This window comes from Pangasianodon hypophthalmus, chromosome 5 (genome assembly GCF_027358585.1).
Source record: "Pangasianodon hypophthalmus isolate fPanHyp1 chromosome 5, fPanHyp1.pri, whole genome shotgun sequence".
In the NCBI taxonomy this organism is placed as follows: domain Eukaryota; kingdom Metazoa; phylum Chordata; class Actinopteri; order Siluriformes; family Pangasiidae; genus Pangasianodon; species Pangasianodon hypophthalmus.
In genome coordinates this window covers 7,274,130-7,300,218 of record NC_069714.1, presented here as the reverse complement: position 1 = coordinate 7,300,218, position 26,089 = coordinate 7,274,130, and the positions used below count along the sequence as shown (strand labels likewise).

The 26,089-nt window shown below is 38.8% G+C and overlaps 2 protein-coding genes across 10 annotated transcripts; one reads left to right on the top strand and one right to left on the bottom strand.

The window, feature by feature from the left end:
- Positions 1–2,801: 2,801 nt before the first annotated feature.
- Positions 2,802–5,449, bottom strand: tmem177 (transmembrane protein 177). Of its 6 annotated transcripts, none has more exons than XM_026927956.3 (2): positions 5,345–5,449; positions 2,802–4,966 (listed from the first exon to the last, which is right to left on the bottom strand). In XM_026927956.3, exon 2 carries the CDS (start codon positions 4,936–4,938, stop codon positions 4,006–4,008), a length of 933 nt encoding a protein of 310 aa, XP_026783757.1. In that variant the 5' UTR covers positions 4,939–4,966; positions 5,345–5,449; the 3' UTR covers positions 2,802–4,005. The 6 variants fall into 6 exon arrangements, with proteins under 6 accessions (XP_026783757.1, XP_026783754.1, XP_026783758.1 ...); XM_026927953.3 differs by having other exon boundaries at positions 5,339–5,447; XM_026927957.3 differs by having other exon boundaries at positions 2,802–4,961; positions 5,339–5,439.
- A 1,211-nt stretch (positions 5,450–6,660) lies between these two features.
- mrasa (muscle RAS oncogene homolog a) lies at positions 6,661–19,976 on the top strand. 4 transcript variants are annotated; one of them, XM_026928138.3, is made up of 6 exons: positions 6,663–7,110; positions 12,457–12,663; positions 14,226–14,379; positions 14,520–14,619; positions 15,569–15,648; positions 17,445–19,976. In XM_026928138.3, exons 2-6 carry the CDS (start codon positions 12,471–12,473, stop codon positions 17,542–17,544), a joined length of 627 nt encoding a protein of 208 aa, XP_026783939.1. In that variant the 5' UTR covers positions 6,663–7,110; positions 12,457–12,470; the 3' UTR covers positions 17,545–19,976. The 4 variants fall into 4 exon arrangements, with proteins under 4 accessions (XP_034160485.1, XP_026783939.1, XP_026783941.1 ...); XM_026928140.3 differs by lacking the exon at positions 6,663–7,110 and adding an exon at positions 7,222–11,161; XM_026928139.3 differs by lacking the exon at positions 6,663–7,110 and adding an exon at positions 11,171–11,332.
- The last annotated feature ends 6,113 nt before the right edge of the window (positions 19,977–26,089 follow it).

Genomic DNA, 26,089 nt, shown 5'->3' with positions numbered 1-26,089 from the left:
GTGCTTTCTGTGTAGAGAAGCAGCGACATCTAGCGGCCACAGTGTGATTCCACTCTACAATACACAGTTAAGTGCAAAAATTACTGAGAAAGTCTTTGCCCATTCTTTCTGACATATCTTTTATAACTCAGTTATAAATCAGGTCTGGACACCAAAATGACATTTTTTAGATGTTGTAAAAATTAGTTTACATTTTCATTTTTATCAACCGGAAACTATGAGGAACACAATTTTATTGCATGTAGATGTAGCTTTATTCAGGTCGTCTGTTTACACAGTGTTTATGTACATCACCAAGCAGATAAATAAAGACTACAGCACCTGTATAATACTCTAGTGTGTGGTTTGGGACGTAGCCTTTGAATTAACACAGTCAGCACATTTTGTACTTTGCATTCTTGAACTGTGTTGGTTAAGTTACTTTTGTTCATTTGTTCATTGCAACAGCAAGGCCAGTTCTTCTGTTTTTGCTATACACTGTGTTTAAAAAACTTGGAACATGGCACCTTGCAAAACTATTGGAACAGATAACACTTCATATTTGGTTTGCTTGCAATAACTGCATCAAGCCGGCGACCCACTGACGTCACCAAACTGTTTTCTTCTTTTGTGATGCCAGACTTGTACTGCAGCTTCTTTCAGTTGTTTGTTTTGGGGGTTTCTCCTGTCAGTCTCCTCTTCAGGAGGTAAAATGCATGCTCAGTTGGGTGAAGGTCTGGTGATTGACTTGGCCAGTCTAAAACCTTCCAATTTTTTACCCTTAATGAAGTCCTTTGTTGTGCTGGCAGTGTGTTTTGGGTCTTTGTCTTGCTGCATAATGAAATTCCTCTCAATTAGATTGGATACTTTTCTCAGTAAATTGACAGAATGTTTCTACAGACTTCTGAATTCAATAAAGATTAATGAGCCCATTCCAGAAGCAGCCATGCAAGCCCAAGCCATGACACTACCTCCACCATGCTTGAACAATGAGCTTATATGTTTTGGATTAGAGCAGATGTTTTGGATTGGAGCAGATCTTCTCTTTCTCCACACTTTGGTCTTTCCATCACTTTGGTAGAGGTTTATCTTGGTTCCAGAACCTTTGTGCCTCATCTCTATATTTCCGATCTCAAAGTTTTCTTCGAACAGTGGATTGTGATACCTTCACCCCTGCCCTGTGGAGGTTGTTGATGTTGTCATTGACTTGTTTTTTGGGTTTTTCTTCACAGCTTTCACAATGTTTCTGTCATCAACTGTTGTTTTGTTTTCCCTGACCAACCTGTTCCATGTCTGGTTGTTAGTACACCAGTGGTTTCTTCCTTTTTCAGTTCATTCCAAATTGTTGTATTGGTTATGCCCAATGCTTGTGCAATGGCTCTGATCTATTTTCCCTCTTTTCTCAGCATCAAAATGGCTTGCTTTCCGACCATAGACAGCTCTCTGGTCTTCATGTTGATTTATCCTTTTTAACAACAAATGCAGTCTTCATAGGTGAAACCCAGGGCTCAACCAAGAGTAGACATTCAGAGCTATTAATTGTTAAACAATGAATCTAATCAATCCTGTCAGTTACATGTTCCAATATTTTTGATCACTCGAAAAATGGGTGGGTTCAAAGAAAAGGTGCAAATCTTTAAACACATCTAGATGTACATATCAGGAAATGAAAGCTGAAATTCTGATCTATCGTCTCATATTCATTGTTTGATCTCAAAACCAAATGTCTTCAGAGTATAGCAAAAACAAAAAAAATTGCTCTTGCCGTTCCAATACTTTCAGAGGGGACTGTATGTGTGTATTTGTTGTTATGCAGTTGTTACTGAATGAACAGCTATGTTTAGAATATTTTGTATAAGCAAAGGAGGAGGAAGAAGAAAAACAGGAACACTGGCAGCTATTTCAGAATTCCATTTCTATTTTTGAAGGGGAAATGTCCAGAAATGTCACTGTCTTTATTCACTAAAAAAATCACTATGGCCAGTTGCTATAAATCAGTAGTTTCTAAATTTTAATTTAGCATTGCTTCTGCAGAACAACCTCACAAACCAAAAACCAAAACACTTATTTCAATCTTCAACCTTTACGTAAGTGAAGAAATTCCAAATAAAACCCAATCTTGGGCTTACCATCTGTAATTACACGTTCTCCCTATGTCCAAGTGGTTTCCTGTGGGTTCTCCAGTTTCCTCTCACCTCCCAAAGACATGGACTGCCTACTCTAAATGTCCTCTAGGTGTTTATAAGTGGTGTATATGTGTATGTTCAATGTGCTGTATTCTTGCCTCAAACTTTGGTCGTGCGCTATGTGTGTGTGTGTGTGTGTGTGTGTTTCATTTTTCCAGATTTCTTTTGAAATAAAAGCACATGGAAACAGCTAATAACGGTGCCTCTTTTAGAAATGACCTCACTGAGCATGTGACTGATACTAAGCACTAACAAGTGAACTGTTAATTATTCAGCTCTATTTCTGGACCACATTCAGGGACTGGATCTGTAAGAGAAATCTGTAAGCCTGTATAAACAAACCCGTTGAAAAATAAAAAGGAAGTGAAATTTTTACACAAATGAAAATGAACAAAGAATTAGAATTTATTAAAAATGTAAAAATGTCCCTACTACTGTATATTTCCATGGTTAAACCAACCAAGTCTTGTCACTTGCTTCGCTGCGATCATTAGTTAATTAGCTTGATATGTCAGTCGGTTCTCTTCGCTATTTTCAATGTCTAGCTGTGTGTGTTTCAGAGTGAATGATTATGCATTAAACAAATGTCACATGCAACAACAACAACGTGATGATGGTATATAGAAGACAACCAAATGATGTTATTCACAGAATAAAGTGTGTTTATTTTTTACATGTCACAGCAATTGCATTTTTAAATATAATATAATAACACAGAGTGTCTGAAAAGTCAGAATATGTTGAGAAAATATGTCAATCCGAATAGGTTGAGCAAAATCCGCAAAGACGTGATACAGCGGCTGAGAAAATGTGTAGAGCGTAAGTGTGCACATGTACAGCATATGCTGTAAATTATAAAATTAAGCATATATAGTTTTACGGTCATTGGCTTCTGACTTTTCAGACACCCTGTAATTTAAACCATGACCAAATATGATTCTATTGTATTATTTTATGGAGTTTTTAATATTTTGTATCAGCACATTTTTCTGAACCCATTCTGGTGTTTATGTCTTTCATATTTTTTGAGTCCTTGTGTCATTGCGAATATACAGGGTGTCCCAAAAGTCTCCAGCACGTTTGCCAGCACCATGTCGGTTGTGCCTTTGTCAGTGGATGTTCGTGGACGAGCACTTCTTGGTTGGTCTGAAACACTTTCTTTTTGAATTTGTTAATAAGTTTGGCAACAGTGTCGTGTGTGATGTGCTTGCCATGTTTCCTGTTAAAGTCCATCGCAACTTTGTGACAGCTTCCCGATCCAGCCATGAGAATGATTTCAATACGTTCTTCTTTTGTCAACGGCATTCTTAAAGGATGTATATATATATATATATATATATATATATATATGAAGTATGAAAAATTTTGGAAGACATTTTGCTAAAAAGTGTTAATTTCCCCTGTGTCTGGAGACTTTTGGGACACCCTGTAGTCTTGTTTTGATATATACCTTAGGTCGCATTCACAAGGACCTTTTTGGTTTTGGTTAAAAAAAAATAATAATAATTATGCTCTGTCACTCATTTCATTGAGAATGTTGCACTGAAGGACTCAACACATGCCAATGCATAAAAATTACACTAATGGATGCATGCGTTAGCCAACAGGACATGGTTTTAGCCAGGCTTTAGGAGAGACCCAACTATGCACATAGACAGTGTGTGTGCAGATAGTGCAAAATACATATATCTGAGCCTAATATCCTTCTCTCCCCACAAACACACCTACCATGTAACATCAACACATATGAATGTGTTTGTGGATGGATATCAGAAAGTCCTTGTGAACACAGCCTAGTCATTTATTCAAATTCACCATTTATTCAAAAACCAAACGTCCTTTATGCTTTCTCCTCTTTCAGTAGACTCAGAATTCCATCTCGCCTCGACGTGTACGGTGCATGTTTCATACTCAACAGGCTGGCGGGGAACAGGTTGCCGCTTGGTGCGTACATCTCCTCTCCTTTAGGTCCCATCAGAACACGCAGGATCTTATTCCTCGCCAGAATCTTCTCATAGAACTCAACTCCACCCTTTGTGTAGTTGTGGGACAGACTGGCAGCCCGCCGGTCCGAGTGGAACTCCAGCCACTGGTTCACGGCGTCAGAGGCTAGAAAGTACGACACAGCTCCCAGACCCAGAGCGAGTGTGTTCACCCCAGCTCTGAGGATAACAGATCGAGCAAAGAGCCCAAAGATCTGCTTGAGAGCCACACTGTAAATCCAGGCTCCAGCCAGGCAGGTAGGAGCCACAGCAGCATGCAGGACTGGACCAGCGCACTCTAACCGGGCCACCTCACGTGCCATGGCAAACTTCTGCGCGTCTTCAGACAACACCAGGGCGTTTTTCAGTGAGCTGCCAGTCTCACTGTCCCACTCCACTTCTTTACCGCTGATGAGAATGGTGCGGTTAGTGATTCCCGACAGGTCGTCCGGGGCGCTGTTGAAGTTGGACGGGATGCCGATCTGTGCCCCGCGGGGAAGCCACGGAATCCCTGCACCGACCGGATGGAAACCGTAAGCAGCGAAAGCCGTGTAGTTATCAGGAGAACTGACTGCTGAGTCTTTCAGCACCTGCTGGAACACATTCTCCAGCTTCTCTGATAAGGTGGCTGGCTCTCCTTTGCTCCAGGCCTGATAGAGTTTTCGGTAAGTGTTTTCTGGAAACACATGGTAGAAAATGTTGGCTGTGAAGACGCCTCCGCAGCCAGCAAGGAGAAGAGGTGTCCGATACTTCTGCACCAGCACTGAGAACTTCAGAAAATGAGACGCCATCACTTCCTGTTGGTGTTGGATCTCTACTCTGCAGATATATAATGTGTCATTAAATTAAGTGTAATTGATTTGAATGTTAAGGATGATGTCAGATTAATACAAAATTACCTTACTACATAAACAGATAACAAGAACTGGTACTTCACTAGCATAATTCAGTCAAGCAAAGAATTAGAAATAACTGTAAACAGTATCTATGTCAACTTCTGGAGTCCCAAATGGCTTCCACATGAACATAAAGTGCACTACATAGTGTGCATTACTTTGCTCCAAGTGTACTACACTCACTAGGGATTGTTTTGCTGATAATGAACCAAAGCCACTGCCTTTCAAGAGCTCTAATTTAGCTACAGTGCTTTAAAAATAATTTGCACTCTGAGTTATATGAGCTTTAACTGACACGCACGAGACGTCAGGGCTGCATTTCCACAAGGACGATTCACGCGAGCACCATACCAGCAAACAGACACAGCTGCCGTAAAGCGTCGCACTGTTTACGTCAGTTTTACGTCTGTCTGAGGAAGGGGAGAAAAGGAAAGCTACCACTGCGCTTGGAAGAATCTCAAATGGCTCCCTGTACTAAATGTGCACTAACTAGGGTATAAATGAACTACTTTTACACCCTACCTAGTGCACTACAAGCTTTTTTTTTTTGGTATTCAGTCTTTCAAAGAAGCACTGTGAATGTGTGTGTGAACACAATAAAGAAGTGCAAATAGATTACAAAATTATTTTTATTTTAATTTTTATTCAACATACGACAAATAGTGACACATCTTACAGTATGTGATACTGTCTGATATTGTCAGATATTGTCTTTTGGACTGAAATGGATAGATGTGTAAAAAAAAGATTTAATAAAACAACGTATAAGCTGCATATAGTGGGTTTCTATGATGTGATTACATACCACATACATACCATATCCCACTGACATAATTATACATGCTAATTAATGCCATGCCTACATCTAACTCTAACCCTAACCTCAACCTCATCAGCACTTTTAATACACACATCACCTTGATGAGAGAGGTCAACGGAGAATGGCCAGACTGATTCGAGGGTCAGAATTTAGCACCAACAGCATGAATCCATGGACCCAACCTACACTGGGTCAACAGTCCAGGCTGGTGGAGGAGGTGTAATGGTGTGGGGAATGTTTTCTTGACACACTTTGGGCCTGTTAATACTAATCTATCATCGCTTGAATGCCGCAGCCTATTTAAGTATTGTTGCTGACCATGTGCATCCCTTCATGGCCACAAGTTCCCCATCTTCTACTGGCTACTTCCAGCATGATAATGCACCATGTCACAAAGCAAAAGTCGTCTCAAACTGGTTTCATGAACATGACAATGAGTTCAGTGTTCTTCAGTGGCCTTCCCAGTCACCGGATCTGAATCCAGTAGAACACCTTTGGGATGTGGTAGAACGGGAGATTCGTAGCATGAAAGATCTGCAGGAATTGTGTGATGCAATCATATCAACATGGACCAAAATCTCAAAAGCATGTTTCCAACATCTTGTGGAATCCATGCCATGAAGAATTGAGGCTGTTTTGAGAGTAAAGGGAGGCCCTACCCAGTATTAGTGTAGTGTTCCTAATAAAGTGGAGACCAGCCAAATGTGCTCAAAACTGTCAGCTATTTCTGTCCTAGTGGACAGTTGGTCTGTACTAAGATATAAACACACACCCGCACACACCCACAGTGTGTGTGAGAGAGAGAGAGAGAGAGAGAGAGAGAGAGAGACGGACTAGTCCACTTTCTCAGGCGGGGAAAGCTGTAAACAGCGCTGTGTGAGACAGCTAGCTTGTAGCTTGTGCACTGGGGGATACTCTGTAGCGTGTGGTAGCAGGATGTAGAAGAGAAGAGGGCGGAAATTCTTCAGAAATTTCGCTGAAATTCGTCTTCTTCGTCATGTCGTCATGTCGACTATTAATAGCATCAGCGGTTGCGATGTGAAGATTTGTTGCAGAGTAATTTGACGAGAGCGGAAGAAGAGGAAGAAAAAGAAGAAGAAGAGGAGGAAGGAGGAGGAAGGAGGAGACTCAGTCCTGTGTGCTCTCGGCTGTAAAGGAGAACCTGTTGAATAAACAACCTTTACACTGAGGTTAAGGGCATGAGGGGAAGGTACTGGGACACAGCCCTTCTCAACAAGGCAACTCTGGTAAGTTCCCTTAGCTGATCATTTAGATTTGGAGATTAATGGGATTATTAGGGATGGATAGACAGACTGTGTGTGTGTGTGTGTGTGTGTGAGAGAGAGAGAGAGAGAGATCAGAGAGAGAAATCAGCTTGAAACTTGAGGGAGTGTCTGTTTCCGGCTCTATAGTCGTTGGCATGCAGCTGTCAAGATCAAACATAAATAAATAAATAAATAAATACTAAAAAGTGGGCTAAACAGCACAGCAACACACAGCCACATCCTTTAACATTCATGTAAGTTCATCATTCATGATTCAAGATCATTCATGTAAGACAGTAATTTTATTTATTTAATTATTATTATTATTATTTTTTTAAGTTTACACCAGCTGTTCCTGCAAGAGTATCCCCATCATACACACATTCACACATTCAGGGTTGCCAGATTAAAGGATCTGTTTCTAATCCTGTCCCAAACTATAAAACAAATCCCACTTTAACTAACTAACTAACTAACTAACACCTATCAGCACATTGCTATACGTTTGTACACTAATCCAACAATGGGATTAATAACATCCCTGTTTGTGAATCACAATCTGGCAACCCAGACTGTATGGAAACTTTTGAGAAAGCACTCGAGTAGTGTGTTAGTTTTCTCCATTTTGAGTGAAACCACAACAAGAAGACTGGGAAATGAGAAAAAAAAAATATGCTCACATGACAAAAAGGACAGATGTTGATTCTTCAGGGAAATACAGCACAGCATTCAGTTTTTAAAATGTGCAGAACGGTTTGAGATGCAGTCATGTAGTACAGAAGAAGTATTGTTGTCATGTTCGATGATCACTCAGTGCAGTGACACACATCAGTAGCTAGTAGCTTGAAGTGACTATACCTCATTATACAGTACAAAGGAGTCTAATCTCTAAAACAAGAGCATCTGAATTATGGTCAAAGAATGTCTTAACAATCTATTATTTGTTAAAGGAAAAAAAATCCACCATGAATTACATGCATATCAATATTTGTAATCAATGTGTTATCTTGAATTGTGCAAAATGTTCACTTTGGTTAATGGTTTCTTATATTACCCACAATGACATTCACCTATTTGCTGATAGTGGCATGAGCAGTAGTACATCCTTACCTAAAGAGAACGATGCAGCAGTGCTTTAATCTTATCTCCTCATCTGTACACTCTGCTCAAACAGATAAGGTTCTAAAGCTTTAACTTTCATGGTAATATCACCCCTCGATGCCACTACGCTTGTCGTCTCATAGATCGCTAACTAGCCATAACTTAGTTCAACTGCGTCGTATAGCAGCATTGCATACTAAAGCTTGGTGTCTGACGTCTCCACTAGTTCTGCATTAGACGTGTCATTAATATGACATCGAACGTCACAGGAAATTGGTGCATGAGAATGAGAAGTGCGTGAGAAGTGCTTTTGTGTTTAAGAGCTAACCTGCCTGTTATCCCTTATGTTTGAGATTGTTGAAAATTTTTCTCCTATTAAATGCCATTGTAACTGTGCTAGCAATGTCCTCCTATGACATCAGAGCAGCACATGACCATTAACTTCTCACGGGAATAATGAGAAATACAGCTTCAACCAACAAATTAGCACCAGAACCCCTAAACACATCACAATACTTCAGTATGAAGGCATTTAATGTGTTTCAGCATGGAGTTTCCTTTAATCATTATTGTAGTCCTGGAAGAATGCAAGAGATCCAATCACTAAAGGTTTATATTGCGCTGGGATCATGTTTACCAGATGTACCAGATGAAAGGCAAATCATTTTGGTCAACAATGCAGTCCAGTCTGTAATGCTTCACTGTTCCATCCATCCATTTTGTGTACTGCTTATCCTACACAGGGTTGTGGTGGAGCCTATCCCAGGGAACACCCTGGATGAGATTGGAAGATATGACTAGATTGGAAAATATGTCAGACCAGCAAAGTTAAGGTCATCTTATCGTGTAGACAGAGTGCTCAATGGGCACTATTCACACAATTTGGAAATGCCAATACAACACATGTCTTTCGACAAGGGGAGGAAACCCCCAAAGCACAGGGGGGAACATGCAAACTCCACGCACACAGGGCCGAGGCAGGACTCAAACCCCAACCCTGGAAATGTGAGGCAAATATGCTAACCACTAAGCCACCATGACCCCCGTACTTTACTGTTGTCTTTTTCAAACTGATTTTGATATGTTACCAATATAAACGCTCCCTGGTATTAGCCAGTATTTGATTTTAATCCCATACTAACATTCTCACGGAGCCTAGTCTCTGCTAGCGTCTACTGTTACATTTGTGTCTTGGGTTCAAGTGTATGATCTGAGTTGTGTCAGTCAACATCATACATATATTCATGGCACAAAATACGTCAGTGGGCCAGATTGGAAAATATGTCAGACCAGCCCAGTAAAGTTAAGATCACCTCCCTCATCTTGTAGAGAGAGTGCTCAATGTGACAATGTGCAATTCAGACAACACACACACAGCCAAAGTTGGCACAACATGCATGCATTGCGTCTCAACAGTGTCACTTGCAGCTCGTTTACTAATCGCAACGTCATTGTTAATACATTGTTGTTGGAATATGTATTCAGTTGCAGATTTTAGTCAGTCATGTGTTAACAGCTACACAACCTGCAAAAAGTAGACTGTATCAGTTAATCACCGGAGGAGATTTGAAAGGAATCGCATTACATGGCTAGACTGTGTAGGTGAAATAATCATCACTAAGAGGAGGCGCTGTCTTCCAGCACTGATGGATGTAAATCATTACACTAAAGGGTGGCTGAAAACAGTGACTGATCAAATGAATTATCTTGAGGGACTTCTGTGTGGGGCAACAGAACAACGTTCGGTCTGTCGTTTGAATCCCTACATCTCCACAGCAAAGGAGCTAACGGAGAAAAATTAGCCATGCTCATTGAGTGGGAGGGATGGGATACTCTCCTCTCTCTATCTCCTGTCAATCATAGCAATACTAGCCACTTATGGGTGTCTGTGAGCTTGTGTATGCAGAAGAGGATAAATAGCTTTTTCCTCAGAATGTGTTATGCTGCCCTGTGATGCAGCAGCTTGAAAAGATGCGGTTGGCTCTCTTCGCATGTCTCAGTGTGTTAGCCTTCACTCTCCCTGGTAGGTAGCTGTTATATGGTAGGGCAGAGGTGGCTAGTGGGTAGGAGTTAGCAGATGACCAAATTGGAGAGAAAATGGAGAAAGAAAACTTTCGACTTCTTTCCAATTAGCAAGCAATGTTGTTGTTTTTCAGACGTAAATTGTGCACTTTGTGTCAATCTTATTTGGGAATGAGTGTGGGAAACTCATTCCTAATTCCATACAGATTTTCCTTTGTCAAACTGAGTCATTATCCAGCATGAAGTCTGACTCTGAAGTCAGACGCCCAGACAAGGTTAGAAAGTAGCGGAAATAAAAAAACGTTTCCATGTTGTTTTGGTAAAATATGTTCATCTTTTAGAGATGTCAGAGTATATTATTGGCAGACGAACTCACTTTTCTTCAGAATTCAGCCACAGCGACATCCGTTGGGTTTTCCTGGACTGACACACATATGATTGCAATACTGGAAATTCTGATCTTTCTTTAACTACAGCAAAAAAAAAAATTGTTTGTTTAATTACACATAGGTTTTATCACTAAAATCCAAACACCTACAGTAGATTTTGATTCAGCTCAGAAGTCTTAGTTCTGCAAGAGATTTTGCTCAGAGTGAGATCGCTGAGTTTCAGTTCATTCTGACATAAGATTTAGGTCCCTGTCTTGGGTGCCTGTGAGAGTGAGACGTCTTTCTGATTCCCTCGTGAAGTAAGGTGAATGTGGAGTGGAATTAGGAAGGAAGGAAACACAGTGTTTCCTCATATTGTGCAGCGTGGGAAGGGCCGGCCATTGCCCGCTGACAGGCGTTTCCTCCCAGAGCCGTCCACATTCACACTCTGGGGTGGAGACTGTTCTCCCGGCACAGCTGGTGTCAAGAGTGTGTCAGTAGGTCAGTGATCATTTCAACATTCAGGCTTGCCTCATTTTTAGGTAAGAATAAAATGAAATGAACAGATTCACACATGGAATTGAACAAGAAGTGGCACTTTCACTTGTTGAGTGTGTCATTAAGGTGTGTTGTACATGCTGGACGTTTTTGCGTATGAAAGTTTGAACCTGCGGGATTCAGACTGCTCTAATGAGTGTTTACCAGTGGAATTTGTAAGTATAGACTTATTCATTTGTTGCAATTTGACTTGACATGGAGAGGATATGTATTTAAAATAGAAGTGTCAACAGTTTGAGATGCGAGAAAGTGTGTTGGTTGATGACTGATTGAAGTTTTGACTTAAACCTCTGATAATCATTAAGTGGATTTCAGTGATGTCATTTCAATGATAGTTACATAGTAATAATGTTGGTGATGAAATTTAAATACCGCATTGACATATCATAATGTCTAGGCTACTTGTTATAAAAAGTGGAACAAGAGAAAAAAAGAATAATAAATTACATATACTCAGTTGTTACTAAGAAGACATGAAGGCATCCAGAAACTTTTTGGACCCTTCAGTTCGTTTCTCTACAAAACATTTTAGCCTTTCTGTCTGTCATTAAAAGGTTGTCTAAACCATAACTATGTAGTGGGAAGTTTGTATGATTTCTTCATTCCAGCAATGGAAAATCCCAGTTTAAATGACAGAGAGCAGTAGAGATCAGAGCACTTATTGCCATCAGGGGAGTCAGACTTGAAGAACTACTACTACACAGCTGCTCCAGATCCCATCTCCACATCTGTAATGCTTTAGCTGTGTTGGCTCGGTTGTGCTGACTGCAAATATCCAGTCAGAAGACAGAAAGCATTTTCAATGTATCCATAATCAACACAATCATTGTTTTTTATACCAGTTGTATTGTTTTTTTTTTTTGTATGGCTTGCATCCGTCACTCTTAGGTCTTTCTCACTATTGTCAGTAAATCTTAAACGATTCAAGACATGTTCATGTGATAATTTTTTCAGACTGTTTCTCCTTCATATTGGTATCAAATACACAAAAGCAAACCCATGCTGAGTGAAAAAACAACAAGCTCACATGGGAACTCTCCTCTAGAAGCTTAAGAACATTCATTGAAGCACCCTGCTGAGAGAAGACAACATTAAACCAAACCACAGTCCATGGGACTACAGGACCACAATTGTTTTAGCTCTTCTTCAAATGGAAAGTTTTTTAAAACCTCAAATGTGTCCTTAAGTATTATTTGAGGAAAATTCTCATACCGCCTTCCATTACCAAGATGAAGCCTAGCAGCCTAGTAGCAATGCATTCTCCCCCACTGTCTCGCAGGTCTAGCTATTGCTATGGCGACCAGTGCTGTGCCTAGCGACAACCTCCCCACCTATAAGCTGGTGGTGGTGGGCGACGGTGGCGTGGGAAAGAGCGCCCTCACCATCCAGTTCTTCCAGAAAATCTTTGTGCCTGACTACGACCCGACCATCGAGGACTCCTACCTGAAGCACACCGAGATCGATGGCCAGTGGGCAATTCTGGATGGTAAGATTGCCAACATTTCAATATTAATCATAGTCCATGTAATTATCATTGATTTGGATAAGAGTTTTGTTTTTCATTGCACATCCATTTGTAGTTCACCTCAAAAAATGACAGCTATTTCTAGTGCATTAATCAGTCAAAATCAGTCATCTGTTACTTTTTTCTTTTTCTGTTCAGTTATATTAGCCAGAGCCTACACACTAGTGCAATAGATCCAGTATATCCCTGGTGCTGTAGCTACTAACTTACATTCTGAACTGCCTTACAATCAATTGCATACGGCAACTAGTCCTACATGTCTACATACAGGTTTGTATAAACCGGTTGGATGCTTCTCTTGCGTTCTCACCTGTACCGACTTCACTGACCTACGGATGACATGGTAAAATATATTACTGAAGTCAAATACAAGCAATACAGTAAAAATATTAATTTTAAAGGACAACATGTGGCAGTGGCAGCAGTTACACTTCAGTTCAACGTTCTCTGAGTGTTCTTCGAAAGGTTCTTTGTATAGCTAAGGCTTGAATTTGGAGCCCTTCTGATAGAGAAACAAATTGTTGTAAGGGTCTACATAGAACTTTAAGACTTCAGTGTAGGGTTTGAAGTTTTAGAAACCTTCAAAACATTTTTTCTGACAGTGTACTGTGAATTATTTAGTTACTACAGTAAAAACTAATAAGAAAGGTGTGTAGTTATGAGAGTAACTAAGTGTGGCCCCTCTGACTGGGAGTTTAAACAGTTAATGTTCAGTGCTAGTGACTGGACGATTGTTCATTTTAAATCCCAGAACTACCAGAAAGCAGCTGTTGCTCCTGTAACACTACATTGTGTCGCTTGGGTCACTTGTAGTTTGTCTCTTTTGGGCATGGAGCGAGTGCTACTCGTGTCTATCCAGCTTTTTTAGCTCCGATTAAAAAGAGTAGTGGCCAAAATGTAGCCTATAGCACAAAATTTACTACAGTATACGATTTATTTGTCTTTAAAACGTACTTATAATGAATTGTAATCTTTTAATAAAGTGAAAAAGTTATCTTCCAGTCACTAGCACTGAAAAGTGTACAAGTTTGTTGTTTAGCGTATGTTACGTAGCTTTGTTAGCAGTGCAAGCTAACTATATTAGCTACATACACTCACCAGAGGCTCAGCATACATATGGATACATCTATTTATATCTTCTTCTAACTAGTAAAACACAAATGAAATAATGAAAGTTGGTTGTTTGTTTACATGTTACATGCCAGGCTTCATGTTAGCTATTATCAGCGCAAGCTAACTGTAATAAGTGTTAGAAGTGTTAGAAGTAGATTATTAGACCATATTGACTCAAACAGAGGAAGTCTGAACCAGGTTGTTGTGTCACAAGATAAAACAGATAAAACAGAAGTGTATTTCCTCTCCTAACTCAATTTTAACCAAAACTCTATTTAATAACTTGTGCTTTTGTATTGTAGAATGTACGCTACAACACAGTAGGATTTTAATGTTTCCTCTGCATGATACAGATGTTCCTATACTGTTATTATTATTATTATTATTATTATTATTATTATTGTCATCAGTACTGGACACAGCAGGCCAGGAGGAGTTCAGTGCCATGCGTGAGCAGTATATGAGGACTGGAGATGGCTTCCTCATTGTGTTCTCCGTCACAGACAAGGCCAGCTTCGAGCACGTTGACCGATTTCACCAGCTCATCCTCAGGGTTAAGGATCGGTGAGCTTGCTGTTTGTCTCTTCCCCACTGAGACCTTTACACCTGAAAGCTGAAAGTAGAGCATCTCACAGCTTGTGGCTTTAATTTGGTGTTGTTACCAGTGTGTTGTTAAAGCTTCTGTCCTGTTTTCTTTCTTACAGAGAGTCCTTTCCCATGATCCTTGTAGCTAATAAAGTGGACTTGGTTCATTTGAGGAAGGTGACGAATGAACAGGGCTGTGAGATGGCTGCCAAACACAATGTAGGTTTGAGCATTGATGCATTTACATGTCATCTTTTATTTTTTCAGCCTTTCTTTTTATAGTTATCCATTTAACTCTTTATACTTACATTAAATGTTGTGGAACTTCTGCAAGACAAGGTAGTGCCTGTTATCGCTTACGTTATATCACCTATAAACGTTCATTCCCTCACTATGTCTTGAAGTTATAAGACAAAAACATGGAAACCTTGAAGGAAAGTTCTGACACACTTTATCCGGGTCATGTGACTCTGCTACCCACTGTGCCACAGTGCCACCCCTGGTGTGGTAATGCTGAAGTTAATGATTTGTTAATGTAACTTATGCTTTAAATAATACTGCTTATAGGGACATTAATGAAAGTGTTAAAGGATTTTCTTTTGATAGCACTAATTATAGGCATGCTCGACTCTCTGCTTCTTTATTTGGACACAGGAATATGAATGATATTTACTGGGATAGCAAATATATAGAACACACGTCTGTCTCATCAGTAGATTTGGCTTGAATTCCAAAACATCTCACAGCTCACTGCAGGATCTCTAAAAGGCTTTGGCATTTTTGTAACACGCCTCCAACTCAGCTGCTATTGCTTCTGTCTTTAATTAGAAAATGATGAGCAAGCCCAAATACAGTCTCAGTTCTTTGGCAAATATGAAAGCGGCACAGGAAAAGAGCTATCTGGAGAGCTTTTCTCCCCGAGGCCAAAGACCAGTGGGATTGGCAGACGCAGAGCCAGAGGCTTATTTTAGTGTGTGTGGTGAATTGCAGGCTCCTGTGTTGACTCACCCCTAAAAACAGGCTGTGATTAAGGCCCTGTTTGCCCATGTGATGAGCCAATCGAAGATGGCCCCATTATTTTCGGCTGTCTTATTTATAGATGGAGTGAGTCATCGTGGATGAGAGTTGCATGCAGTCATTTGTTTTTAACCTTTCATTCACAAAACAGATCACTTACATTGAGACGAGCGCTAAGGATCCGCCAATGAACGTGGACAAAGCCTTTCACGAGCTGGTCAGAGTAATTAGGTAGGTAAATGGTTCAACATGTATACACGTGTGATTATCATGTTTCTGCCTCAGATTCAGTGTGTGGCTTAATGAATATAGCTCAATATACTGTATATTAGCACATTACCTACAACAGTGTAGTAATGTACAGTGTTGTTTCTGTAATCCGACTATTCGAACTATAAGACACATTTGGCAAATGCGTATGTATCATTTATTTATTGCAGCAACTTGAGATTTTTATTTCTGAACTTTATCACCTACAGAACACAAACCAGTTGCATTGCGTTAAAAGATGAAACATTTTAACAAATTAAGGGCCATATTCAAAAAAAGCCCAAAGGGTGTGTCAGCATTTACATGAGGAAAGTTGCAGGTATTCAGAGACTGGTCATGCAGTTGCTTAAGGTGATTTTCTGGCCACCCCATTCAGATTATTCGAATCACCTGCACGTAGTTCACACCTCCAAGGTTGCCAGATATTTCTTGAATAGAAGCATGTTTTTTTCAGTAGTGTCTAGAACACTGTTTTTAAACACCAAGCACTTACCTTTAAGCCTGAAAAAAATCAAAGGATAGAAAATGTGGACTGAAGAATCAAATAGTCTTTTTTTTTTCAAATATTCATATTACATAAAAGCAAGACTTTTACAAAAAAAATCTTCTATAAAGAAAACATGGCCATGGTTTGAAGGAGAAGCTGACCAAGCACTTACAGCTAACTTAAGTAAGTGCTGCTCAATTTTTTTACAATTTTCTATAAATTTTTTTTTTAATTCAAGATAAGCAATGACTCTGATTAAGATGTCATCCATGCAAAAAAAAAAAAAAAAAAAAAAAAAAAACAATCCATAGACTTTCCAAGGTACTATACTATTACTTAATTAATAGTGCCCTGTTTATGTATTTAATATTGGCTTTAATGGCATTCCATTACATTGGCATTCCATAGCTTTTTTGAGTGTATTTACAGCCCAAAACATAAATTTCCTCATGACATATTGAGGTTACATCAGAATGTCAGAGAGTGGTGCTGGATTTAATAATGCTCCTAAGTCGAGCCAATACTGTGCAAGAAAAATTGAATTAAATCCGACATCAGAACTGAGTATAACTGGTGCATGGCTCTGTTTTGGAGGCACCTTGTGTGCACAACTCTCATGAAACCTCTGAACAGTAGTTAAGTCTGTAGTCAGATGTGAGGTGTGAATACAGATGTGTTTCAGTATGAACTCTGCAATGTCTGCGCTTAACTATATACAGGCCTAAGATTGCAAGATTGCAGATTCATTTGCAAATTATTTGTGCCTGTTTTTTAATTTTACCAATTTTTAACCAAAAGCTTATCAGTGGTATTTGAGAGTAGTTGATAATGATACACCATCGTCATATAAAAAAAGAATAATCACAGAGTTTATCATTGGGAAAACTCCAGGGATATAATACCAGCACAAAAGCCCAGTGATTTGAGGATTGAGCAGGAACACTGGCACACAGGACGTAACCAAATGATAGTAGTTAATGCAAATAAGAAAAATGATTACAAGTTCTTATAAAATAGTCTGTAAGACATCAGGCAACATGGTTGTAACCATTTTGTGTAATAACTCTGCAAAAAATTTTACATATTGTTGGAATTTCCCCTTTCTTGTATAAGGGACTAGTTGACCACATCTGGAATGTCTGGCAGAGCTGAAAGGGAAATTTATCTTACTACAACCACCACCATTTCCTCACCCTCTCTCACCCAGTTATCTCTCCACCCCTCTCTTCTTATTTCCCTTTCCTTTTCGACTTCCTGCTTTCTCTCTTAGACAACAAGTACCGGAGAGGAATCTGAAGAAAAAGAAGAAGATGAAATGGCGAGGAGACCGAGCTGCCGCTTCTCCCAAACTCCGCTGCATTATATTGTGACCGCCTGCTCCATCTGCTCAATACAGAACGGTTTCTCAGTCTCACATAGCTGTGATTGGCAGGGAAGCACGAAATAAAAAAACAGCCAGGCCAAGAAGAAGCTGACAAGACATCTTAAAAGGTTAACAAAGATGCAGTGGTTTTGCACACGTGCAGAGACGAGTGGAGAAGAGGTTACTGGCGTGCAGTCGTTCAGTCCTGTTCTTCACTTGATTGTCACAAGCGTAAAGGGTGTTGGCTGCAGTCCAAGTGCTCAGTGGGAGTGGACAGTGTTTTGTCTTATCGCTTTGTGTCTCTGTACTGATATGAAGTGTTAAGTTGTAGTTTGGCCAAAGAGAAGCCAGTCATTAGCACTGAAAGTTGCTAATGCTGTATTGGGAATTTGGGATACCTCCTCAACATGGCCTTTACTGTTAAGCACAAATGTACAGGTGTGACTGAAATGGACCTTTTTGCACTTTGATATTTGATATTGCACAAATATCACATCATGCGGTCAACATATTAAAGAGATAGCATTTCTGCCTTTGCTGAAGGCTTTGGTTGTAAACAGCTAAAAAAAATATAGATGTTGCACTTATGTAGGCTGCTCATTCAGTTTTATTTTAATTTCCTTTTTTGTATTTTTAAACCTTACTGTCTTTCGTTGTATTAAGGATGCATTTCTTATTCTATTTTATCACATCAGCTTTTAGCCGCACTAACAACTTTCAAATGTTGGCCCCTAAACACTGGGGGCCCATTTTCTTTTCCATCTTTATTATCAGACCAGCTTAAATATGTTAGGAAATGTTTGTTTTTATTTTTTTTTTATTTTTTTTTTTTTATTTAAATAATTGTCTCTTACTTTATTGAGTTAAATTTACTTTAGTCCAAATACGTCCAGTGCATGAAGGATATATCGCTTCTGCTTAGCTTAGCGATTGAGGTTCTGTGCTAGTGACCATGAAAGCTGGTTGAAATTTTCAAATTTTCCGCTATTTCAAATCCCACAACTGCCTGAGAGCAACTGGATTTGATTTTGCTTTACTCAAGTTGATAAAAGGATCCACCAGTGATGCTGCTGTAATACTGCCACACTATTCCTCTGAATTAGGAAACCTATAGGTGCACAAATATGAAGAATAATGCACATTAAATCAACTCCATTGAAGGTTGATGTTGAATCTAATTATGGAAAGTGAAAATATATGGGATCAAATCATACTTCATTGAAGATTTATTGAAGGTTTTTTCCATTGCTTTTTCCCCCATAGTTGTTGGACTTTATATTCTCTATAAAACCTTTTCATGGCCAAAAGCAGGAAGTTGACATACAACATATATGTGAGATTAAACCAGGTTAAAGGGTTATAACATCATCTCAGAGGGAAATTACCTGTCCTTAAGCTTACCTTTCTCAGCATCAGCAGGAGCTTCAGGAGCAGCGTTTAGGAAATATAAGCCTTGTGCTTACGCGCGCTCTCTCTCTTTTTTTTTTTTTCTTTTCAGGATTTCAGGGGTTCTTTGATAGTTAAGAGTTCATAAGAGGGTTATCATGGAACTCTCTTTACTCAATAGAGCTTCAGTAATGAATGAAATTTTAGGGGTTTTCCCAAAACAACGAACCAGAGAAGATTTAGGAGTTCCAGATTTAACCTTGTTTTAAAGAATGTATTGTCTTTGATGCGTGGTGTGAGGCACCGATCCCTGAGGGGAACCCAAAGACTCCATGCCTTAGACATTAACATTATAACAAATGGCCAGTGTTTACATTTAGCGTTTATAATGGGATAGTGAAGTGAACATAAAGATCACAGACTAATGTATGATGTAATTACATATTCGTGGGCACACAAACCTTGTCTATTTTCATTGTTGTGAATATGTGAAGGTTAAATTGTGACATTACTTGTAGTGTTGTTAAAAGAACTGAGGATCTTTAGGTGTACAAATAAATTTGATTGCTCCCAGCTTTCATACAATCATTTTATTTAAATGAATCACCATGTATTATATGTTAGTGTTATTATTTCCATAACAAATGCAATATAAACTAAGACCTTTTTTTGCGAGACAATAATCTGTCGTAATTCCTCCATGTAATGGGATTTATTACATGTAGGAAGTGACTGACAAGCACACCGTTTCTCTCCATCTCCACATTTTCTAATAAACTGGGGATCCTATTTAAATGTGTCTTTAATCACCTTTGCAGTATTAAAATAATACTGTGACATGCTATTAAACATATACAACCTTGCCAAAAGAAATTCAGAGAAGGTGCTATTGTGCATTGTTTGTTACATGTTAAATATGTACGCAATGTTTTAAGCAGTTACGTTTAGGTACATCTGTATTGAGGGTGTATTCATTTTGTCAATTGTATTTTCCCATTCCTCTTTATTTATTTCAATTTCTGTTATTCCTAATAAAGAATTCAATGCAAATCAGCAACATCCCTTGCTTTATTGAAATGCAAAAGTGGCTAAAGCCTAAATGGCTCTCTATATAAACGTATTCACTATATGGCCAAAGGTTTGTGACACTTGACCATCACACCCATATCTGTTCCTTCTTTAAACTGTTGCCACATAAATGGAAGCACACAATTGTATAACTTTGTGGAACTAAGAGTCTCAAACCTGTTCCAGCATGACAATGCCCCCTGTGCACAAAGCGAGATCCATGAAGACATGGTGTGTGAAGGTTGGAGTGGAAGAACTCAAGTGACCTGCACAGAGCCCTGACCTCAACCCCACTGAACACCTTTGGGATGAACTGGAACACCGACTGAACCCCAGACCTCCTCACCAACATCAGTGTCTGATCTCACTAATGCTCTTGTGGCTGAATGATCACAAATCCCCACAGCCACGCTCCAAAATCTAGTGGAAAGCCTTCCCAGAAGAGTGGAGCTTATTATAACAGCAAAGGGGGACTAACTCTGGAATGGGATGTTCAAAAAGCACATATAGGTGTGATGGTCAGGTGTCCACAAACTTTTGGCCATATAGTGTAGCTAGGCACCTCACTAAGAAAGGGGGAAGGGGCATGTAGATTTAGAATTGTTCATATCTTGGTTTGCTAATAAAAGTCAAACCTAGGCATGGTTCTGTGCTTTTTTATATTGTCTAAATATGGCAGTATTTATTACTCAACATAAAAAAAATTATTTCAAAACACACTCTGGGTAATTTTAGCATTAAAACTGAATAAAGGGAAGGTTTTGCTCTGACGTTAATGCACATACCAATGATTTAGCAACAAATGCATAAATGACACAACAGTTACAGTAACATTGTGGCAATCAGGTATTGTTCAACTTTTAAAGGAATTGGTTTACATCCTATGAATGGTACTAAGGTAGTTTGTTCCACTTGTTTAATTTCTTTCACCGTATTCAATGTCATTTTCCTATATTTCAGGGGGATTCCATACAAAAAAAGTGATTTTGGTCAATCTTGGCATTCTGTTACAGAAGCCAAGCTACAGGGCTTGCTCTGGGCCACTAGATAGCAGCAGTGATTCACAGCTCATGTGCATGTTTGGCTGGCTGCAGTTTTATCGTTCTTCTCCAAGACTTATACAATAAAATAAGACCACAGAAACTTCCACTGACCTAACCAGACTTAATCTGCTATTTTGCAAACTTTACACTTCTTCAAAACCAGAAGTGTCAAAACCTCTCGAATACACATTGGCAGAACCTACCAGGTTGAAGCCTTTTCTTAATTTTGAGACCATTGAGACCGAGTTCCTGACTGAAACCAAGCTTCAACTCTGCCTGGATGCAAGGACAGGGACAAGGACAGGGACAGGAGTCATTATTCATTTATTCATCTTCAGTAACTGTGTTATCCTGCTCAGAATAACGGTGGCTCCAGAGCCGAGCACGGGATCTCTCAGTGAGAGGCAGGAATACACTTTGGAACACACACACACACACACACACACATTCACACTTAGGGGTAATTTAGAGAGCAATTTAGGATCGACCCTGGAACTGTGAGGCAGCAACGCTACTCGCTGAGCCACCAGGCCGCCCCTAGAGTCAATACTGCAAAGCAATAATAATAGTTTTACTGTAGTTGCTCAATAATTCATAACTGGGTAATGCTTTAAAATGCATAACTGAATAATAAGCTTGGAGTTTAAGGGGTTAATCACAATATCTGTAGCTCAGGTGTACTGTACTCTTTTTTTTACTTTTTTTTAATGTACTGTTTCAGATAAGTATTTATGAGCAGTCAACAGTATTGTCCTACTCTAATAAATGTCTCTCCAACTAATAACAAGCATCATCACATATACCAAAGTGCTTTTTTTGTGTGTAAACCATGCATACGCACGTTCCTACACACAGAATGTAATTCAAGTTCTTCTTGTGCATGAGGATTTACGCACACTTCTGATCATGCATGTGTAAGAACCTGAATCATCACATTTACCAATACGGCAGTGGAAAAAACACCAAGGATGAATGGATACTGATGGATATTCATGCCATCTGAAGTTTTCTAAAACTTAAACAGGGGAAACAGAATTAGCCATAAAATCTAAAAAAAAAAACAAAAAAAAAACATATATTTCTTAGACAATCCATTCATAAAAAGTGAATGGTTTACTGTACTTTGCTTAACACTATCTCTACCTTGCTGTCGGTGAAGTTAATCTTTTTAGACCTTTTTGACATGCTCTATGTCGTCCATAACAAATGACTATTCTACTGGACTTTTTAAAGGGAAGCTGTTTACCATATATGGTAATTTCTGGGCATTTCTGTATTTCAATGAGTATGGCTGTGCACAAGCAGAGCAATTTAGAATGCAATTTATCAATGTCCGTTGTGTACAGCTGTGCATACGCATGTGTGATAAATATCTGTTTCATTATACATAGTGGTGCTTCTTATGCACAAATTTACGAATGTGACAAATGAGAGCGCTGATTTGTCAGAAGGTGTTGATTGATTTTCTATAACAGCATGGCTCTGGGACAAATCACAGATTGATATTAACACGCTTTGTCTAGTACGTTATTATTTCTCTAGTAACAGCTTATTCACAGTGACTTCACTTAAACTGAATAGTAAACACATCTAAAAATGTGTTGTTATTTAACAAAGATGTATAATCATTGATATGGTGAAGCTTTCTGCAAGGAAATGATTATTTAACATTCATGGAAAGGCTTTTCAGTGTCAGTGCTAAGTAGCGGCAGGGAAAATCTTCAGGACAGAGGAGTTTGCACTTTCTGGTTTCTCAGTGACAAGTTTTTTTTTTGTCTCATTAAATGTAACTAAAACTGTAAAAATGTAACTAATACTTTTAAAAATGTATGATGTGTCATTCTTTAATTAATAAAAATGTAAGTGTTGGCAAATTGCTTTGGTTTTAGAGGACGATAACACTTCAGGACATGCTGTTATAGTAAAATAATGAATTTTGGGTTGGTAATAGTAACTCAGGCAACATCACATCACACTGTCATTAATTAATTTCCTAGAATAGCACTCCTCATCATATTTTATATTTTATTGTGTGTTTCTTAAGCCTTTCATTCTTAACTAAAAAGTGATCAGACCCCTACAAATTGGCAAAATGTTCAGTTGTATACTACCTTGTATTTTACTGCATGTTCTTTACTACTATTTAATGAAGGCTCTTAGATTAATAACTTGTTATTTAACTGTAGTTAGATGTACTGACTTGGTACTAAAAATGTATTAATGTACTAAAGATGAATATGAAATGATTAATATACTAAAGATGAATATGAAATGATAGATTAGAATTTCAGCTTTCATTTCCTGATAGTTACATCTGGATGTGTTACACTGCTTAGAACATGGTACCTTTGGTGGCAGTATTGGAAGAGATAGTCCTAAGGTAAATTAAAGTAAATAACATGTAATATTTGGTTGCATATCCCTTGCTTGCAATAACTGCGTCAAACCGGCAACCCACTGACTTCACCGAACTGTTCTGCCCTGCCCTGTGGAGGTTGTTGTTGATGTCATTGACTTGTTTTTTGGGTTTTTCTTCACAGCTCTTCATCACCTGCTGTTGTTTTCCTTGTTCGACCTGTTCGATGTCTGGTTGTTAGTACACCAGCGGTTTCTTTCTTTTTCAGGACATTCCAGATTTTTGTATTGGTTATGCCCAATGCTTTTGCAGAGGCTGTCATTGATTTTCCCTCTTTTCTCTGCTACAGAATGGCTTGATTTTTTTCCCATAGACAGCTGTCTATCTTCGTGCTGGTTTATCCTTTTAAATAACAAATGCAGTATTTACAGGTGAAACCCAGGGCTCAAACCAGCAGTAGACATTCAGAGGTATTAATTATTTAAACCATCAATCTAACAGGGCACACCTGGGCAACAAGTAATTCCTATTAGTCACATGTTCCAATATTTTTGATCACTTGAAAAATGGGTGGGTTCAAACAAAAGGTGCCATGTTTTAAGTTGTTTAATTGTTTAATAATCTAAATTCTGAGTTATTGTCTCATGTTCATCTTTTGATCTCAAACCCAAATGTCTTCAGTGGTTAGCCAAAGAACTGGCCTTGCCACTCCAATACTTTCATTAGGGACTGTAAATTAATAAAAGGTTAATTTAAATTATTAATTCATGCTCATTAATTTACATAACAAGGACTTAACAAAACATTTATTGCATATTCTCACACCTTATAATGTATTTATCCATCATTTTCACACAACAGATCACCAATAATTAACCAATACAAGTATTTATGAATAAAGTCTAATTCACAGTGAATAAACCCTTTACATTTTTGGAACAAAGAATAAGACCTTAATTAACCCCTAATATTTGTTGATGTATTTCATATTGGTCCAGGCTCAGGATGTTCTAATTAGAGTTAATTCTCAGACATCGTTATCTTCTTTGAGTTAACCATAATATTAGCTTCAGACTTTTAACTTATGCATGCACTCAGAAGGCAAAATCCATTTAATTTGATGGAAAACACTAATGTATCCGCATATCCTCTGTATGCCGCACCCTTATGTTCAAAATTTTACATTTATCTCAGACCTCATGTGGAGTGATCCTAATACTGTATAACTATGTTTCTGCTTCAGGCTTTAAAATGAGCTTAAAACGGTTATAAGTGATTTAAATAAAAATATCCAAGTGAGATTTTTTTGAGTTTTGTGCAAAAGTTAGACTGAGATTCAGCATCACAAGAAAACACCAAGACACTAGACTTGTTAAGCTAATTTGTAAGAATGTGTACAGTCTGGTTATGAGCACAATAATCTAACCAGACATTGTTCATTTCAGTCCAATTTACACAATGCAGCTGTAGACAACATTTACACAGAGGTTTCTCAGCTTCTATGCCTTTGCTTGAGGACAAACAGATCTCAGGAAACCCTGTTAATTAAGTGGATTTTCCCTGCTTTTTGTAATTAAAGACAGCTTGGTCTTGGAGGAGGTAATAAAGCACACTCAGTGCCATCAGACATTTGAATGCTTATGTGCATTACATCTGTCAGTTTATGACATAATAAGAATATCTCTGTGTGTAGAAGTTTATATTTTATGGACAAGCAAATATGTGTGCCCTGCAATTAGTTACAAAAAAAAACAACACACACACACACACACACACGATGACCCTATTACGCTGCATGCAAGCCCTGTTTGGAGGAGTGTTGAAGAAGCAATTTGGAGACACTTAATATTCACATCCAGCCCTCACAATCTGCAAGTGCACTATTGTTCACTGCAGCCCTCTGTGCTCTCTAACTCAGCTTCGAGAGATGCAGGAGGAATGAAGAAGAGAAGGCCAGGTGAACACGGGTGAAAAAGAAACACGGGAAGTGTTGATAGTTGGCTGAAGGACCAATGTGCATCTCGTTAGGGTGTAATCGCACTGAGGTGTTTGGGCACACATTGCCCCAGCAAGCATGAGAACCTGACACACCATGAAGTTTTCTTAAATGCATGTTCTTGCAGCCCAATTTTGATTCACAGATGATACACAGGCATGATGGCAATGCCAAACCCGGTGAATTTTTTAACGAGCTGTCATTCCTGTTCTGTCTCTCTTGTTTTGTTGATTTTTTTCTGAAATGACTGCTGACGTCTTTACACATGCAGGAAATACTGAAGAAAGCGCATGGAGAGGCAAGAAATGTGAGCTTGTTAGTTGCATGAGACTCAGATCGCCAGCTGGCACTATTTAAAAATAGCTGGATTATTTCATTCAGCTTTTTTCTCAGGCATGTGGTGGCAGTGGTAATCATTGTGTGTGTGTGTGTGTGTGCGTGTGTGTAAAGGTTTTTATTTCCACACACTTTTAGTTGAGTGATTTAAAGTATATGATTTGTGGGATTTGTTCTTACCTTTGGCTCAGCAGAAAAACTACCACCACCACCATCAACAACAACAACAAGAACATGTATAAGCAAACAGTCCAATAGGAATGCATTAGCTGAGGCTTAGCTGATGAATAAATGGACACTTCCTTTGTGCTGCAAATATATAAACAGATTCTAGAAGTCTCCTAATCCGTATATAATGCACATCCGC

Bases quoted from the DNA above. Each gene is read 5' to 3' on its own strand.
- tmem177 (XM_034304593.2), bottom strand. From the start codon at position 5,090: ATGCTAGTGAAGTACCAGTTCTTGTTATCTGTTTATGTAGTAAG. The intron at 4,967-5,046 runs GTAATTTTGTAT...ATATATCTGCAG, and splicing joins TTATCTGTTTATGTAGTAAG to AGTAGAGATCCAACACCAAC.
- mrasa (XM_026928138.3), top strand. From the start codon at position 12,471: ATGGCGACCAGTGCTGTGCCTAGCGACAACCTCCCCACCTATAAGCTG. The intron at 14,380-14,519 runs GTGAGCTTGCTG...TCTTTCTTACAG, and splicing joins ATCCTCAGGGTTAAGGATCG to AGAGTCCTTTCCCATGATCC. The intron at 15,649-17,444 runs GTAGGTAAATGG...TTTCTCTCTTAG, and splicing joins GAGCTGGTCAGAGTAATTAG to ACAACAAGTACCGGAGAGGA.